We start from the raw sequence: 19,226 nt of genomic DNA, 5'->3' as shown, positions 1-19,226 counted from the left end.
AATAAATATACATTTATTATAATTTATTCAGTGACATGTGATGGACAATATTAAATTTAATAAAATAAATATGATTATATATATCTAAATAGTAATGTATTAAAATATTGCATAATACAGTGGCATTTTGAGTAACGTTCACTAATGAATAATAGTAAAATTAATGAAGTAAATATAAATATATCTAAATATCAATTTATTAAAATTCAAATATTACATAAAACAGGGACATTTTGAGTAGATTTTCACTGATGAATAATATTAAAATTAATAACATTAATATAATAAAATATATATCTAAATGTCAGTTTATTAAAATTAAAATATTACATAATACAGTGACATTTTGAATAGATTTTTATTGATGAATAATATTAAAATTAATAAAATAAATATAATAAAATGTATATAAATACTAATTTACTTAAAATTTAAATATTACATAATACAGTGACATGTTGAATAGATTTTCACTGAATAATAGTAAAATTAATTACATAAATATAATAAAATATATATATATAAATATCAATTTATTAAAATTAAAATATTACATAAAACAGTGACATTTTGAACAGATTTTCACAGATGAATAATATTAAAATTACTAAAATAAATATAATTAAAAAAAAAAAAAAAAAAAATATATATATATATATATATATATATCAATTTATTAAAATTAAAATATTACATAAAACAGTGACATTTTGAATAGATGTTCACTGATAAATAATATTAAAATTAATAAAATAATATAATAAAATATATATCTAAATGCCACTTTATTAAAATAAAAATATTACAAATTGATAAAATAAATATAATATATATCTAAATATCAATTTATTAAAATTAAAATATTACATAATACAGTCACATTTTGAATAGATGTTCACTGATAAATAATATTAAAATTAATAAAATAATATAATAAAATATATATCTAAATGCCACTTTATTAAAATAAAAATATTATGTAATACAGTGACATTTTGAATAGATTTTCACTAATGGATAATGTTAAAATGAATAAAAATAAATATTAGAGTAGAATTGTATAACTAAATAAATTTTTTATTAAAACAGTGACATTTGGAGCTAATGGGTAATATTAAAAAAATAAAGCCTAAAAATAAAATGTATAACTAAATATAAATGTTTTATAATGCAATTATGTGATAGTGTCATTATGAGTAGATTTTTCACTGATGAATTCTATTAAAATTAATAAAATAAATATTAGAGTAAAATAACTAAATGTTCATTTGTTATATTTAAATGATCATTTGAAGCATCTACTGTCTCTTAAAATGACGTTAATGCATTGAAAGCAAAACAAATGTGCAGAAGGAGGATTTGTGATGAGCGTTTGCTTGTTTTCAGTGTTAATTTCCAGTGTTATCTTCCTCTTCCTGCCGTGCATGTACGAATGTGTTTGATTTGCTGTCAGTATTACAGCGTGATGTATGTGTACAGTAGTGTTTGTGCCTGCGGTAGATTATTAAACAGTCTGGATGAGCCGAAAGCGGCGGATGATGAAGCTGCTTTCTGTCCGCTGGGAAACACCATCAGTATTCTGGATAATTGAATGTCACAAACGGCTCTTAGCATGTGGGACGCCAGCGTGTGTTCTTCATCACTCACAAACTCAGTGTTATCTTCATCACATCCTCACACACCACACAACACCACATATTCATATCCATAATGTTATACAGTTGTATTTCAGCCATTTAAGATTTAATGTGCATGTGCATGAAAACAAGTCTTTTTTGCATGTAGTGTCTTGCCTTGAACGTATAAGAGATCAAATTTGAGTTGAAGAAATATGCACTGGTGCTAATGTGCTGTTGGTGTTTCTGTAATGGTTGTGATTTGCCGTGCGTCTGCAGTTCTGTCGGAGTGAAGTGAACGGCGCTGCTTTAGATTTGCACGCTCAGTGAAAGCGAGTGTAGAGGCGAGGAATTCCCCGTCCGCCGGCCGTAAATCTGGCAAATCAGATTAGACGTCACGCCGCTTTAGAGCGACAGCCCAGAAAGTGCTGTCTCACACACACCGCCATCAAAACGCACTCAGAAACAGTCTCAGCACTTTCTCACACACTAAACACCACCACAATCAGATGCATTTAGTAATTAATAGTTTTTTTTCACATGATGAAGAGATGTTCAAGCATCAGCAGCATTTGCTGTATAATGATTTTAATTAATTGTGAATTTCATGAAATGTGTCAAGAATGGCTTATTTCACCTCAAAATATTTTTTTTAAATATTTATAAAATAAATAATATATATATATATATATATATATATAAATAATATTAATAAAATATTATAAGTAATATAAATGTATAAATAAAAAAAATAAAATATATATTTCTTCTAAATTTTAAAATAATTCTATATATATTCGATTACACAGTTTTAACTTAATGTGATTGTTTTTATCCATATTTTAACCAAATATTATAAATAATATACATTTATAATATATATTATTATTAATGTATACAATAATATAAATAAAATCATATAAATAAAATATATAATTTTTTCTAATTTTAAAATTTATATATATATATATATATATATTATTTTTTAACCAAATATTATAAGTGATATAAATGTATAAATAGTATAAATAAAATATATATTTCTTCTAAATTTTAAAATAATTATTTCTATTTATATAAATTTTATATATATATTATGTTTATTATTATATTTATTATATATATTTGTTATATATTTCTTTTTCTTTAATCGGCATAAATATATAATATATAGAAAAATATGAATGGCTAAATTACATTTTTTATTTGATTACACAGTTTTAGCATTAATAAATTATTAAACTTAATATTTTTATCCATATTTTAACCATGTTCATACTTGGAATAAATAAAAATAAATACATAAATAATGAATAAAGTAACTTAATGATTAAATATGTAATACATTAAAAAATGGTTATTTAAATATAACCATGATGTAATAAAAATAGATGTAATTAGATGTAAATAGTTAAGAATTAACTATACATTTTTATTTGTTTTATTAATTAATTTATTTATTTATTTATTTATTTTATTTTTAATTTTTAAATCTGGCCTGTTTATGTATGACTGACAATCACATTAATATTATTAGTTTGTTTATGTTAAAACTGTAATTCAAATAGATGGAAATTAATTTAACCATTAATATTTTTCTATATATATTTGAACAAATGTATATAGATTTAATCTATAACAGTAACATTATTTATTTATTCAAAATTGCATGTGTGTGTATATATTAATGAATATTATTATTATTGTTATTAATTAAAATCGATGTAGTACATATTTATTTAATAGTATATTGAGAAGGATTAATGCATAATTAATATCTAATTTTTTATATCAGTAATTTCAATAATTTTGTTTTCATTAATTCATAATTTAATTTGAATTTTATTTATTTATTTAGCATTACAGGGACTTTGTGGGCATTTTGCCATGAAAATAATGTTTTATTGCTCCTGAAACAGATTTATGCACGTTTTAATGCACATTATTCAGATTTTGTGGTGAAATGTGACCTAGGCATGTTCTTGACAGCTTTTGTGAGGTTTACTGTTAAATGCGCACTTGTCTTATGCATTTGAGTTCAGCTTTTAATAATGTTCCTGCTTTATGAATGGCTGTAAATGGCATTTAAAGCGCTTTGACACTCGGTGTTTGTTATCAAGAGTTTTGGACGGCCGACACGAGCGCGTAAATGCCAGTCGCCAAAGGCCATTCATAAATCACGGCTGCGTTTGGTTTCTGATCCGAAGTCAGAAAGCGTGTGTGACGGATGCTGTGTTTCCACGGTAACCAGGTGGTGGTGAACGCGCTGATCGGCGCCATCCCGTCCATCATGAACGTGCTGCTGGTGTGTCTGATCTTCTGGCTGATCTTCAGCATCATGGGCGTCAACCTGTTCGCCGGCAAGTTCGGCCGCTGCGTCAACCGCACCGGCTTCATCTACAACGCGTCCTACATCAACAACATGACCGAGTGCATGGAGATGAACAGCACGCAGTACTACTGGACCAAAGTCAAGGTCAACTTCGACAACGTGGGCGCCGGGTACCTCGCGCTGCTGCAAGTGGTGAGACTTCACTTTAGTTTTCCTTATGTGCATTGGCATTACACGATTGTTTAAATAAAACCTAGTAGATGCAAATAGTTTAAATCTCACCAGTTTTATTGATGTATGACGTACAAATATGCATCACATTTTTTTTATTTTATTTTATTTTATTTTATTGTCATGAAAATAATATTGTATTGCTCCTAAAAATTGATACTAAAATCTAATAATTTATATGTAATTTACTAATAATTTGTATGTAATTTGTCTGCAGAAATCTTACTGGTTTTATTGATTAATATTAATACTATTAACTAAATAATATTATTAGTTTTTGATGTTAAAAATATGAGTGGAAGCTTTATATGCAGATCAAATGTAATAAATAAATAAATAAATGTAGGCATTAATATTTATTTATTCATGACATTTTGTCAGTAAAGTAATGCTTTTTTTGGTTTGTTTTTTGTTTGTTTTTTTTGCTCCTAAATACTAAAAGTTTTTCATGTTAAAAATATGGGTGGAAACTTTATATGCAGATCAAATAAATAAATAAATAAAAATACATGCATACATACAAACATACGTAAATAAATAAAGAAATGTAGGCATTAATATTTATTTATTCATGACATTTTGTCATTAATATAATTTTGTTGTTGTTGTTGTCTTGTTTTTTTGCTCCTAAAAAATAATTCTAAAAATTACTAATTTATCTTAATTTCAAACATGAATATTTATTTATTTATTTATTTATTATTGTTGTTAACTAAAACAAAACAAAAAAAAAAAAACATTACCATTGAAATACAATTAAAAAAGATATTTTTTCCAATTATATATTGAAAAAATTTTAATCAGCATAAATAAATATATTTTGGTCTAAATTTAAAAAGAAAAAATCTTACTTTTAGGCATTAATATTTTATATAATTTTATAATTAATTTTATTTTTTAATTAACATACTTTATTATATGCTCCTAAAAACAGATTTATGCATATTTATACTGGATTTATTCTGAAAAAATTATCATCGAAATAATATTTAAATATACAAGTAAAAATAAATATACATTTAGCCATTAACATCTTTTTTTATTTTATTATTTATGTGTTATTTATCTATATCATTATTATTATTATTATTTTAAATTTATATATAATATTATTATATTATAAAATGTATTAATGTTATTTTAATTTGTGAGCATTTTGTTGTGCTCATAAAAGCATATTTGTTGAGATGTTATAGTTGTGTTGGAGTGAGCTCTGCTAGCGTGTGCGGCGTTTGTGTGTCGCTGCTTCAGGTGCTGAGCTTTAGCTTTAGTTTGACGCTGCTTTTCCTTCCCGCCGTTGGTTTTCTTCCGCCGCTGCCCACCTCTGTCTGTCCGCGAGAGCGAATCAATCAGCGAGTCGGTGCAGGCGTTATTTTTAGCCGCCGCCGGTGCCATTATACCGAAGTTTGTGCTCAGCAAGAGCGAACGCACTTCATTCTTCGTTTTAACTTAGTTGATGCGGTAACCTAGCAACAAGTCACTTAGCTCCTTTCCATCACCTTCTTGTGACTCGGCCCAATACAAACCTTTCATTTGCATCTCGAAATAGTCCTTCACAAAGGCCTGTAATTACTGGTAACTGGGGCGAAAAGACCAACCGTAGTGATTTATGGCACTCGCTGCTTTGAAAGTGGCCCGCCGTCATTCATTCATCTGTTCATCCATTCATCAGCTCGTCCAGCTTCATTTACAGCAGTACTTCAGTGAGCTTTTCTTTTCTGTTTTTATTTAAATACCTTATTATTAACTAATATTTGTGGCTTTTTTATACAAAGGAAAATTGAAAAATGCAATATTTTTGTTTTAATGTTTATTGTTATTGTTATTGTTGTTATTATTATTATTATTATCATTATCATCATTATTATTGTTATTGTTGCATTATTGTTATTGTTGAAATGCAGAAAAAGACAAAAAAAGAAAAAGTGAGTCTGATTAACAAATAATAAAATGTAATAAAATTAAATAAAGTAATAAAAATGTTTATTTATAAACATTTTATCTGGTAAAAAAAATATTTAAAATATTTAATTTCATGTGTTGAAAAAAAAAAAAAAATATATATATATATATATATATTTTGTTTTTTTTTTGTTTTGTTTATTCTTTAAGTAACGCCATAATAGTTTTTATTTTTTATTTTAATTCTAGTTATTTTATTACTTTTTTTTCAACAAATTTTAATTTTGTCATTTTTTTTATAGCTTAACTTTATTTTTATCAGCTACAGTTTATTTTTTCAAAACGTCTATATAGTTTTCCGGTTCAGTTTTAGTTCTTATAGTAAGTTTTCATTTTTCTACAGACTGACTTATTTTCAGTAGTTACTGTTTTTATTTATTTATTTATTTATTTATAACAGACTAACTTCTGTTTTGTTTTAATATGTCTATATAGCTTTTATTAATTATTTATTAATAATTTTATTTGTATTTTTCATTTGTTTTTTTTTTATTTATTTTAGCAATTTAAATTTTTTCTGCAGGTTGAAATGTCATTTTCAGTATTTAATTTTTTTTTTTTTTAATATCAGTACAGTTCTTTTAATAATTTATTTATAATTTAAGTTTAACATTTTTACAGATTAACTTTTGTCATTTTTTTAGTTAAAAAGTTGTGTTTTTTTGCATTTTTGTAATGTATATTTATTTTATTATTTATTGGTTAAGTTTTATTTTAGTTATATTATTAAGATTTTTTTGGTTTTATTTTATTTTATTTATTTATTTATTTATTTATTTTTTAATAAGTTTTTTACAGGTTGACATTTGTCATTTTCATTAGTTAGTTTTATTTATTTATTTTTTTGCATATAGTTTGTTAATGTTTGATTTATTTCCCCCCAGTTTTTATTTATAGTATTAAGTTTTATTTTTTTAGTTTTATTTTATTTTCAGTTTTTTTTTTTTAGTTTTTTTTGTTTTTACAGACTGATGTTTGTCATTTTTGTTAGTTTTAAGTTGTTTTGTTATGTTTGCATATAGTTTTTCTGAACGTTTGTTTTATTTATTTAGTTTTCTTTTCTTTTCTTTTTTTAAAAAGTTTTTACAGACGGATGTTTGCCATTTTTGTTAGTTTTGAGTTATTTTTTTTGTTCATTTTTGTGCATATAGTTTTTTATAAATGTTTGTTTTATTTATTTTTCCTCCAGTTTTAGTTATATTATTAAGTTTTGTTTTATTTTATTAGATTTTATTTTATTTTCAGTTTTATTTATTTATTTATTAGTTGAGTTTTGTTTTAGGTATATTATTAAGTTTTGTTTTGTTTTGTTTATTTATTTATTAAGTTTTAAGTTTTTACAGGTTGGCATTTGTCATTTTTATCAGTTTTTTGTTTTGTTTTGTTTTGTTTTGTTTTGTTTTTAATTGTCTATATGTTTCTATATATTTCATATTTTATATTATATTTAGTCACTTTAGTAAGTTTTAAGTACAAATTGACTGAACTCATTAAGGAAATATTGAAGAAAACTTAATGAAAGGTCAAACAACAAGCGCTTCAGAAAAGCAAGAAAGAATCCAGAAAAAAATGAGTCTTTTGAATGAGAATTTCGTGTGGTTTCTCAGAATCATCTGAAAGGATCGTTATAGAGTCTGAGTCAGTTGTGACGTCTGAATGTGATTTTACACCTTCAGCAGAACAAACTGGAGCTCATGTTCTCATATAACATTTGGATTTTTCTTCTCAAGGCCACGTTCAAGGGTTGGATGGAGATCATGTACGCCGCGGTCGACTCACGATCCGTAAGTAAAACCGTTCGAGTTCATAAAACCCATATGAACGTATCGTTTGCTCATTTAATCTGTGATCTGCTGAAACAGGTGGAAGAGCAGCCCATTAAAGAGAACAGCCTGTACATGTACCTGTACTTCGTCATCTTCATCATCTTCGGCTCCTTCTTCACGCTCAACCTCTTCATCGGTGTCATCATTGACAATTTCAACCAACAGAAACGAAAGATGAGTATTAAAACCAAAGAAAAAACAAGCATAAAGCATGTCATTAAGTTCACTCGAGAAAGCCAACTTACTGTTTAAACGTACAGTTATTATTATTATTATTATTATTATTATTATTATTATTATTCTGAGACTAACATTTCTGACTGCTGCTCCTCCTGACTCTTTTCTAACTGATTCAACTTACGATTTTCCTAAAACTGGGAAAACTACGATTAACACTGGGAAAAATCCCACAGACTTACACTGACGGAATGTTCAAATGAGCAACACTTTCAAACTCCCAGAATCCCTTGAGGCTCAATCTATCACTAGCCTAGCCTAGCAACTAGAGTCATGTTAGTAGCTTGCTAATCATGTTAGTAACATGCTAACAACATGCTAGTAACTTGTTAATCATGCTAGTAACATGTTAGTAACTGGCTAATCATGCCAATGTCATGCTAACAACATGCTAATTATGGTAAAACATGCTAGCTACTTTGCTAATCATGCTAGAAACATACTAGCAACATGTTAATCATGTTAGAAACATGCTAGCAAAATGCTAACAACTTGCTAATCATGCTAGCAACATGCCAACAACTTGCTAATGATGTTAGAAACATGCTAGCAACTTGCTAATCATGCTAGAAACATGCTAGCAACTTTGCTAATCATAGTAGAAACATGCCAGCAACATGTTAACAATTTGTTAATCATGCTAGAAACATGCTAGCAACATGTTAACAACTTTCTAATCATGCTAGAAACATGCTAGCAACCTGCTAATCATGCTAGAAACATGCTAGCAACTTTGTTAATCATACTAGAAAAATGCTAGCAACATGCTAACAACTTGTTAATCATGCTAGAAACATACTAGCAACCTGCTAATCATGCTAGAAACATGCTAACAACTTTCTAATCATGCTAGAAACATGCTAGCAACCTGCTAATCATGCTAGAAACATGGTATCAACTTTGTTAATCATACTAGAAACATGCTAGCAACATGCTAACAACTTGTTAATCATGCTAGAAACATACTAGCAACCTGCTAATCATGCTAGCAACATGCTAACAACTTTCTAATCATGTTAGAAACATGCTAGCAACATGCTAACAACTTACTAATCATACTAGAATCATGTTAGAAACATACTAGCAACCTGCTAATCATGCTAGAAACATGCTAGTAGCTTGTTAATCGTGCTGGAACCATGCTAGCAACATGCTAGCAACTTACTAATCATGTTAGAAACATGTTAGCAACTTTGGTAATCATACTAGAAACATGCTAGCAACATGCTAACAGCTTGTTAATCATGCTAGAAACATGCTAGCAGCTTGTTAATCGTGCTGGAACCATGCTAGCAACATGCTAGCAACTTGCTAATCATGTTAGAAACATGGTATCAACTTTGCTAATCATACTAGAAACATGCTAGCAACATGCTAACAACTTGTTAATCATGTTAGCAACATGCTGACAACTTGTTAATCATACTAGAATCATGCTAGAAACATACTAGCAACCTGCTAATCATGCTAGAAACATGCTAGCAGCTTGTTAATCGTGCTGGAACCATGCTAGCAACATGCTAGCAACTTACTAATCATGTTAGAAACATGTTAGCAACTTTGCTAATCATACTAGAAACATGCTAGCAACATGCTAACAGCTTGTTAATCATGCTAGAAACATGCTAGCAACTTGCTAATCATGCAAGAAACATGCTAGCAACATGCTAACAACTTGTTAATCATGTTAGAAACATGCTAGCAACATGCTAACAACTTACTAATCATACTAGAATCATGCTAGAAACACACTAGCAACCTGTTAATCATGCTAGAAACATGCTAGCAGCTTGTTAATCGTGCTGGAAACATGCTAGCAACGTGCTAATCATGTTAGAAACAGACTAGTAATGCTAGTAACTTGCTAATAATGTTAGAATCATACTAACAGCTTGTTCATCATCTATCTGACAGACTGCATTCAAACTTTAACCTTTCAAAACTACCTTGAACTTCAAACTATTTCAGACTGAAAACCATCCAAACTTAAAACTTTGTAAACTTTTTAAACTTTTCAAACTTTTTTTAAACTGGTCCGGCTTTCTCAAGCCAGCTTAAAGTTTGTTTTGATGAACGTTTTCATCTAGTTGTGATTGTGACAGTAATAATAACAGCAGAGTTTCTCTATACTTAGGAGGACAGGACATCTTTATGACAGAAGAACAGAAGAAATATTACAACGCCATGAAGAAACTAGGATCCAAAAAACCTCAGAAACCCATTCCAAGACCTCCTGTGAGTCATTCTGTGAATTTTTGATCAAAATGAGACCATAAAACCAATGATTCTGATCGATTTTGACTTTGTGAATCTTCTTCTCAGAACCCGATCCAAGGATTCTTCTTCGATTTGGTGTCTAAACAAGCGTTCGACATCATGATAATGCTGCTGATCATCCTCAACATGGTGACGATGATGGTGGAGACGGACGAACAGTCTCCCAGCATCGAGTACATCCTCTACTACATCAACCTGGCCTTCATCGTCATCTTCACCACCGAGTGCATCATCAAACTCATCGCCCTGCGCTGCTACTTCTTCACCATCAGCTGGAACATCTTTGACTTTGTGGTTGTCATCCTCTCCATTGTGGGTAAGGGGAACAAATACTAAAATTTGTGAAACAATAAATAAATAAAATGTTTCTTTGAGGTTCATCACTTTAGCAGCTTAATAATTGAAATATATATGTTAAATTGTAAATAATAATAATAAAAAAAAAATCAGTGTTTATAACTTTAATTTGACCAAGTATGACTTAAAAAAAAATATATATATATATTTTTTAAATAAAATATTTAAATGTATAATGTATGTATTAAAAATATTTATAGTAAAATACATTTTAATATTATGTAATATTATTTTTGTTATAGTTTAATTATTTTAAAACAATAAATAAATTAATTATTAATTACTTAATTAATTATTAAAAACAAATGTGATATTTCTTTAAGGGTACTTGCATTTGGGTGATCCCTGACGAAGGCAAAATAGTTTTTTTTTTTCCAAGTTACTAAAGTTCTTTACACATTTCAGCTTAATAATAAAATTAAATTTAATTAAATTAAATTTTATTAATAAAACACACTGCATTGTAAATTATTTAAACATTATTTACATGATTATTTTTAATTTTAAGTGGAACAATTATGGATGGCATGAAAAATATAATAAAAAAAAAAAATATATATATATATATATATATATATATATATATTATTCATTGAATTATTTATGAATTATGAATTGAATTATTAATGACCATTAATGTTTTTTTTTCATGGCACTCACACTTTTTCAGGCTAATATATAAAAACGTATATAAAACATGTATAATTATTAATATAATAATATTAATAATATTAATAAAAAATAATATTATTTCATATTAATTATTTAATTATTTAATTTAACTTTTTTAATAAAAAACACTCACTTTTTTAGACTAATAATTAAAATGTATATTAGATTGAAAAAGTATGGGTGACATGAAAATATATAAAATATATATATTATTATTAAATATAAAAAATGTAGTAAAATACTTTTTTTTGTATTATTTATATGTATTCATTTTTTAATTTTATTCTATTGCCACCTTTCCTCTTATTATTTAAAATATACATTAGTCTGAAAAAGTATGGGTGGCATAAAAAATGTACAAAGTAACAGAAAATACATATAAATAATTATATATTAAAATTATAAAAATACATCTTTTTATTATTTTATTATTTCTTTTTTCAAGGTAATAATTAAAATATATATTTGATTGAAAAAGTATGGATGACGAAAATATATAATATTTATATTTATATTTTTGTACGATTTATATATATTCATTTTTAAATTACTTTATTGCCACTTTTCCGCTTAATATTTAAAAATATGTCAGTCTGAAAAAGTATGGGTGGCATAATAAATGTATAAAGTAACAAAAATTGCGTAAATAAATAATTATATATTAAAATATGTAATATATATATATTTTTTAAATGTTATTATTTCTTTTTAAAAACAAAAATGTATACAAATATATATTTTTATATTTTTATATTTTTTTCTAAAAAGAAAAATAACACCCACATTAAAAATAATAATTTAAAATGATACTATAAATAAAACAATAGTTTTATGTTTTTGAACGAGGCAACCAATTCTATTAAATGGTAGAAGAAATTGATGTAATAACTCTCTCTTGTAAGATACAGTAGGTTTACCTTCTGGCCTTGGCATTACGTATCAAGGTCTAAAGACATTCAATGCAATTCTGTAGCACTTCACCTACTAATAAATAGGCAGCAGACGCTTAAGTGACACAACAAGGCGATTTTGAGAATAGACGCCCCGCGTGACCCTGGTGAGAGAGTGAGGAAGGCCAGAAGGGTTAAAAGGCACGGAGAGTGGCTGTCCCGGAGAAGAGGGGAGATCGTTTAAGGTGAAGGTAATTTGGGCAATCAGGGCTGTCAGCTCAGGTGATTGGCCAGTGATTGAGCTTTCAGTCCACCGGCGTCCGAGCTAAAAGCTTGACGTGGTTTCGTGCTGCGACCCCCACCTGTCGTCTGTATCTCAACAGGGTTAAAAGCTTAAAGACGCACCGCTGCAAATGTAAAAACCAGCCATTTAACTCTTAAGTGGTAGCGACTCTTCAATAAATCAGGGGTGGTCATGCTCAGTAATTGGTCTGGTTTGTAATGTGGCGTCTGGATTCTGGTGGTCACGGACAGTATGTTGTTTTAAATCGAGACTCAAATGAGTAGTTCATGGTTTCCGAACATGCTGTTAATTTTTTAATGGAAAATAAAAAGTATATTCTCACAGTTCATTTCAATACAATGACAGCTTTTTGATATTTTTGATGCTGCTCTGTTTATTGTTGGGATGACAAAAATATTAAAATATGCATTTTTAAAATGTTTAATGTCAAAGTGTTAGCCAATTGAATAAAAGAAGGCGGGCTTTATTGTTCACAGAAGGAAAGCACAAATTAGTTTTCAGCATCCATTTTAACAGTGAAAAATAGTTAAACATTTATTATTTTTTGTGTTTTACAATAGAAATGTAAAACAATAACATCCAGCGATGTAAATTATTAAACTTTTTGTCACATTTTGCTAGATTAAATTGAAAATATAGGCTATAATTTATGCGATTCATGTAATTTGTAACTTTTTAGTATTATTGTATCAATATTATTATCAGTTTATATTAATGTTTTGAATTAGTTTTTATTTTCATGTGTTCCGGTTTCATTTTACTTCAGATTTTTTTTTTTTAGTAATTTTGTTGTGTGTGTGTGTGTGTGTGTGTGTGTGTGTGTGTGTGTGTGCGTTTTTAAAAAAATGTCTATACAGTTTTGATTATTTGTTAATTTTTGTTTTATTACATAAAGTTACACTAAATTAAACAAAATGTTGTCTTGGCATTCAGTATTATTATACTAAACTAAAACTAACTAACTAACTAACTAACTAACTAACTAACTAAATAAATAAATAAATAAATGTAAAAATAAACCTTAACTGAAATAAAATCAAATATAAAAAACTTTTTATTTCAGCATTTCAGCATTTCAGCAGTTCATTTTTGTGAAGCGCTCCTGTTGAGAGGCGCATCATGTTTGTTTTCTTTATTTTATAAAAGCACCATTTGCAACATTTTGTTGATATTGTGAGTGCACACAAATAAAAGTAGAGCCTTTACAGTTCCAAATGATATATTTCTTTTACCTTTATGGGCAAAACTGATGGAATATTTTATATTGTTTCTAATGAAATAATGAAAGTGATTGCACTGGCGCCTCCATGTCCTGCAAAGTGGCTTTAACTTCCACTCTCAGCACAAATGATTTGAGATGCGTCTAATAGCGCACATTTATCTAGGTTTAATGTTTAAACTAACATTATTTTAAACCTGAACTGTTCTATATATATTGATTTTATTTTAGGCAAGTCGTGATGATTTGAGAAAGCAAAATTGATCTAACAGATCAATCTTCCGCTGGCCGCTTGGTCGTTGCTTTAAAAAACAAAACCTTATATTTCACGAACAAAAAAATGCTTCAAGGGCTGAGCTAGGGCCTGAGCATCTCGGGCCAGGGCCAGGCTAGGGTCTATATTTAAGGCCCGTGCAGGGCTCTACTCATTATTGCCCACTAAAATGTGATTTTATGCAAAACACCTGTGACACCAGTGATGTTTTGACTTTATGAAACTCTAATGGGTGTCTCTTTCTCATTCCAGGCATCGTTCTTGCCGACATCATTGAGAAGTACTTCGTCTCGCCAACGCTCTTCCGTGTCATCCGGCTGGCTCGAATCGGACGGATCCTCCGGCTCATCCGCGGCGCAAAGGGAATCCGGACGTTGCTGTTCGCGTTAATGATGTCGCTCCCGGCGCTCTTCAACATCGGCCTGCTGCTGTTCCTCGTCATGTTCATCTACGCCATCTTCGGCATGGCCAACTTCGCCTACGTCAAGAAGCAAGGCGGCATCGACGACATGTTCAACTTCGAGACGTTTGGCAACAGCATGATCTGCCTCTTCCAGATCACAACGTCGGCCGGATGGGACAACTTGCTCAGTCCGATCCTCAACAACTCGCCGGAGGAATGCGACCCGGACGTCCCGCACACCGGAACGAACGTTCGAGGAAACTGCGGGAATCCTTCGGTGGGAATCACGTTTTTCGTGACGTACATTATTATATCGTTTCTCATCGTGGTGAACATGTACATCGCGATTATACTGGAAAACTTCAGCGTGGCTACTGAGGAGAGCACGGAGCCGCTCAGCGAGGACGACTTTGAGATGTTTTACGAAGTCTGGGAGAAGTTCGATCCGGAGGCGACGCAGTTTATCGAGTATTCGAAACTCTCGGATTTTGCCGACTCGCTCTCGGAGCCGCTGCGCATCGGAAAGCCCAATAAAATCAAACTGATTTCCATGGACCTGCCAATGGTGAGTGGTGACAAGATCCACTGTTTGGACATCCTCTTCGCGTTCACCAAACGCGTCCTCGGAGAGTCGGACGAAATGGACGCGCTGAAGCAGCAAATGGAGGAGAAGTTCATGATGGCGAACCCGTCCAAGATCTCCTATGAGCCGATCACGACGACGCTACGTCGGAAGCAAGAGGACGTTTCCGCCATTGTGATCCAACGCGCGTATAGGAGGCATCTATTGCGACGGCAGCTGAAACAAGCATCGCTACTTTACCGTCAAATTAACATGCCGGACGCCGCCAAAGAAGGCGACAGCTCGCCGGAGAACGAAGGACTTATCGTTTCAATGATCATGGAGAACTACGGCACCGAAGTTGAGGTTACAGAAACTTTATCGGCTACTTCGTCTCCGCCGTCGTACGACAGCGTCACAAGAGCGACTAGTGAGCTTTTCCACGCTCTAATCCCAGACGCCGCGAACACGGACCTCAGCGAACCTTTCACAGATCGAGATCGCGAGACGTTTCTGTGACGATGATGGACGGACGGACGTCTTTTCCTTTTGTTTACCGAATGTAACATAGACGCAAAATCCTCGGAGGTTTTTGTAGACTGTTTTAATTTCTCTTGTGGTTCACGTTTGTTTGAATATACAAGGGGAAAGTGTCGCAGACATGCTCTTCGAACATGCACACGTCAACCTTCACAGTTTGAATGCATGAACGAGATCCGTAGTCGCAATTATATCGTATATTAGACTGAGCGCAACACATTTTAATCCAAGAGTCTGCCTGACCGTAAGTTCATTAAAGGTCTTACTTCAAACGGCGTGATTCCTTTTAAGATTTGAGACGACGTAGAAGAATCTTAGCGGTGCATCCGTGTTATAAACGTTCATACTTCACGCCATTTTGGAAAGCATGACGATTACCTCTTTCGCTAGCGATGAAAAGGCAGTGAGTATTTGCACTTTCTGTTTGCTCACAATGTTTTGTTTTGCCATTTCGCTCAGTGTCGTTCCAAGGTGCGCATTTCGAGACTAGTAAAAGACAATCAGACATGCACCAGAAATGGTCACATTTGCTTAAAACCTGTCTTTCTAGCGAACTATTGCACATGCTTCCTTTCGACCGCGCGACACACATTTGTTTCTATTGTGGAGTATTTATTTTGCATGTGGAAACTGCATGGTATGGAGGGGTAACGAGAACACTTTCTTTTTAAGGTTTTGCACACTATACGTTCAGCAATAATTTGCTACATTTAGGAATAACACTAATGATATTTATTGGACGTGTCAAAGTTTCTACTGTAACGGCCTCCAGCTGTAACTGTGGCTTATATTACTAGTGACGATGATGATAGCACATGTGTTTTTCTATCTCAAACTGACATTAGGAGCTCAGTCCGCTCGAACGCGCCACCGCCGCCGTTCGGGTCGGGTTGGCAGGATTGGTGAAGGGCTGTTTTATGTAGCAATAGATCCCAAGTGTGCCTGCTAGAACTAAATCCTGTGTTTATAAGTCATCTTCATGCATTTCTTTTGAGTTTCGTAAATCATCCGCAGACCGTAAATAGCATCGAACGCAAACCGTTCCATTGGCATGTTACTGGAAAGGACGTAGTCGCTTGTTGTGGTCTTTTTAAAGAAATCCCAGTAAGATGTACTACTTAGACAAAAGGATGACATCTAAACACAACATTCTGAAATGGCTGTATATTAGTGGTACAAACAACAAGGGAATCGTCTAATGTTGGACTAGTTCATCTGAATCAGTTGTGATGCAAACAAACCTCTTTTCAAAACTCAAAAATTCATTCGCTAATGGCGGTTTCCATGCAGGGATCAAATGCGATGCAAGCAAAGCTTCAAATTAAATATTTCATTTCAAAAGCAAAGTCTGAAGTGATTTCAGGCTGCTTTAATACCACAATCTCATTTTAAAACCCAAAAATTCATTACCTTCTCATGTCCGAAGTGCAGGGTTCGTACAAGGTGCTTAAGGTGCTTGAAGTACTCGACTTTTTAAAATTTAAGGCCTGGAAAACTCTTGAAAATAGCAATATTCCTAAAGAGGTACTTGAATTATTGAAAGACAATGTATCTAAGAAATAAGTGTTTAATTTTGTCAATAAGCACATCTTTTTGCATCATACCTTTTTCCCTTATTTCAGTTAATGTCAGAAAGCAATCAAGATAAGCTAGTAGTCGTACTGACAGTGTCGTGTAAACATGGCTGAAGACGCGAAAAGAAAAACAGACAAATCGAATCAATTGAGTCATTTACGCTGGAACTGCTCAGATTGACTCAAACTCGTGACTCAATCATTAATTTCAATTGATTCACTAACAAATTCATTATTTGACATTGCCTGTAACGATTTTAAAAAGCACATCGTGATTGGTGAAACGGAGCTTTTCGAAACTCTGAATCAGTTAAAGCATTGCGTTGCAAAATGATTCATTTTTTCCAAAGCGCTCCAGTCGAATCGGGTATTGCGAATCGTTTGATTCAGATTGGGACTTCAAATTGCTTATCGCATATCATTTGATTTGGAACGGAACGGGTTTGTGAATCATTTTGCGAATTGGATGATTCAAATCAAATGATTCTCGATTTGCGATTTGAAGTCCCGATCTAAATGAAATGATTCATGATATATGAAGTTCCGATCTAAGTCAAATGATTCACGAGCAGTGCTCCGGGTCTAGATCCAGAGTGTGGATCATTTGATTTAGGTTGGAATTTTGGAGCAAAGCAAATCATTTGTTTCAGAACGGAGTGATTTCGCAAATCTTTTTTCAGATTTTTTTTAAATGGTAGAAAATATCAAACCATTAGGACAGTACATTTATAAAAAAAAAAAAAACAACAAAAAAAAGTATACACACATGCAAATCCCCTGAGAAAATTAACCGTGGTTTTACTATAGTAAAAATGTGCTTCACTTTATTTTTGCCATTTTTTTTTTTTAGTAGTATATTTTTATTATATCTCTTTTTTAATTTGAAATAGAAGACATTGTGAGATCTGATTGAAGTCCTAGAAAATCAAAGTAGTGCTTAAAAGGTCCTTGAAAGTCCTGGAATTTCATTTTACAGTATCTGTACGAACCCTGGAGGTGTGTTTCTGAAACGCTCGTCGTGTCGTGTGACCGAGTGAATTGTAAATAAGCATCAGATGTCGCTGTGTACATTTACACAGATAAAATGGCACGGCTCTGACTCAACGCAGCTTTAATTTACAGGAAATCTGATACGTGACCTGTGCAAACTACATTTACAGGCTTAAAAAAACCACAGAGGCTCAATGGCTAAAATAGACTGGGCTCGGATAATTGTTAATGTGATTATTCTGACATGAGCGTCGGTGAAGGGCCTTTGTAGTCTGAGTGTCTTTGGTTCGAGGTTTGTTTGCATTACATCTGAACACTTGAACTTGTTTTTTACAGACCTTATTTAGGCTGGATGCCATAGTTAATTTGATGGTAATGAGGGTGTGAGGGGAACAGCCCGTGAAAATTGTTTGGAAACTATCTAGAAAGGCTGCTTAATAAACAACACTGAATTTCTGGGTTAATTAGAAATGCATTTTCCAATTTGTTAAGAAATGATTCACTTTACATTGAACAGATAAAACATTCCTTACTTAGATTTAAAAAAATGTCTGGCTCAGAAATTGCTAGTAAATTTCACAATTACAAAAAAGGAAAAATGGAATTAAATGTGGAACTTTGAAGTAGAAAAACAAAAAATGTATTTTTTGCAAAAACAAAAACAAAATAACAATTATATACAGTACCAGTCGAAAGTTTTTGAACAGTAAGATTTTAATGTTTTTTTTTTTTTTTTTAAATAAGTCTTCTCTGCCCACCAAGCCTGCATTTATTTGATCCAAAATACAGCAAAAAACAGTAAAATCTTGAAATATTTGTACTATTTAAAATAACTGCTTTTTATTTGAATATATTTTAAAATGTAATTTATTTCTGCGATTTCAAAGCTGAATTTTCAGCATCATTACTCCAGTCACATGATCCTTCAGAAATCATTCTAATATTCTTATTTGCTGCTCA

The 19,226-nt window shown here is 30.9% G+C and overlaps 1 protein-coding gene across 2 annotated transcripts in view; it reads left to right on the top strand.

The window, feature by feature from the left end:
• scn5lab (sodium channel, voltage gated, type V-like, alpha b) overlaps positions 1-19,023 on the top strand; it is a 187,696-nt gene extending 168,673 nt beyond the window's left edge. For both annotated transcript variants that reach the window (XM_051098619.1, XM_051098620.1), the window contains 6 exons: positions 3,868-4,140; positions 7,872-7,925; positions 8,004-8,141; positions 10,335-10,439; positions 10,527-10,797; positions 14,450-19,023. In XM_051098619.1, the coding sequence (XP_050954576.1) occupies positions 3,868-4,140; positions 7,872-7,925; positions 8,004-8,141; positions 10,335-10,439; positions 10,527-10,797; positions 14,450-15,681 (2,073 nt within the window). In that variant the 3' untranslated portion in view covers positions 15,682-19,023. The remainder of the gene's footprint in view (positions 1-3,867; positions 4,141-7,871; positions 7,926-8,003; positions 8,142-10,334; positions 10,440-10,526; positions 10,798-14,449) is intronic.
• The last annotated feature ends 203 nt before the right edge of the window (positions 19,024-19,226 follow it).

Source organism: Labeo rohita, chromosome 24 (assembly GCF_022985175.1).
Source record: "Labeo rohita strain BAU-BD-2019 chromosome 24, IGBB_LRoh.1.0, whole genome shotgun sequence".
NCBI classification, from domain to species: domain Eukaryota; kingdom Metazoa; phylum Chordata; class Actinopteri; order Cypriniformes; family Cyprinidae; genus Labeo; species Labeo rohita.
Note: the sequence above shows the minus strand (reverse complement) of the source record. Positions and strands in the feature narration are given on the sequence as shown.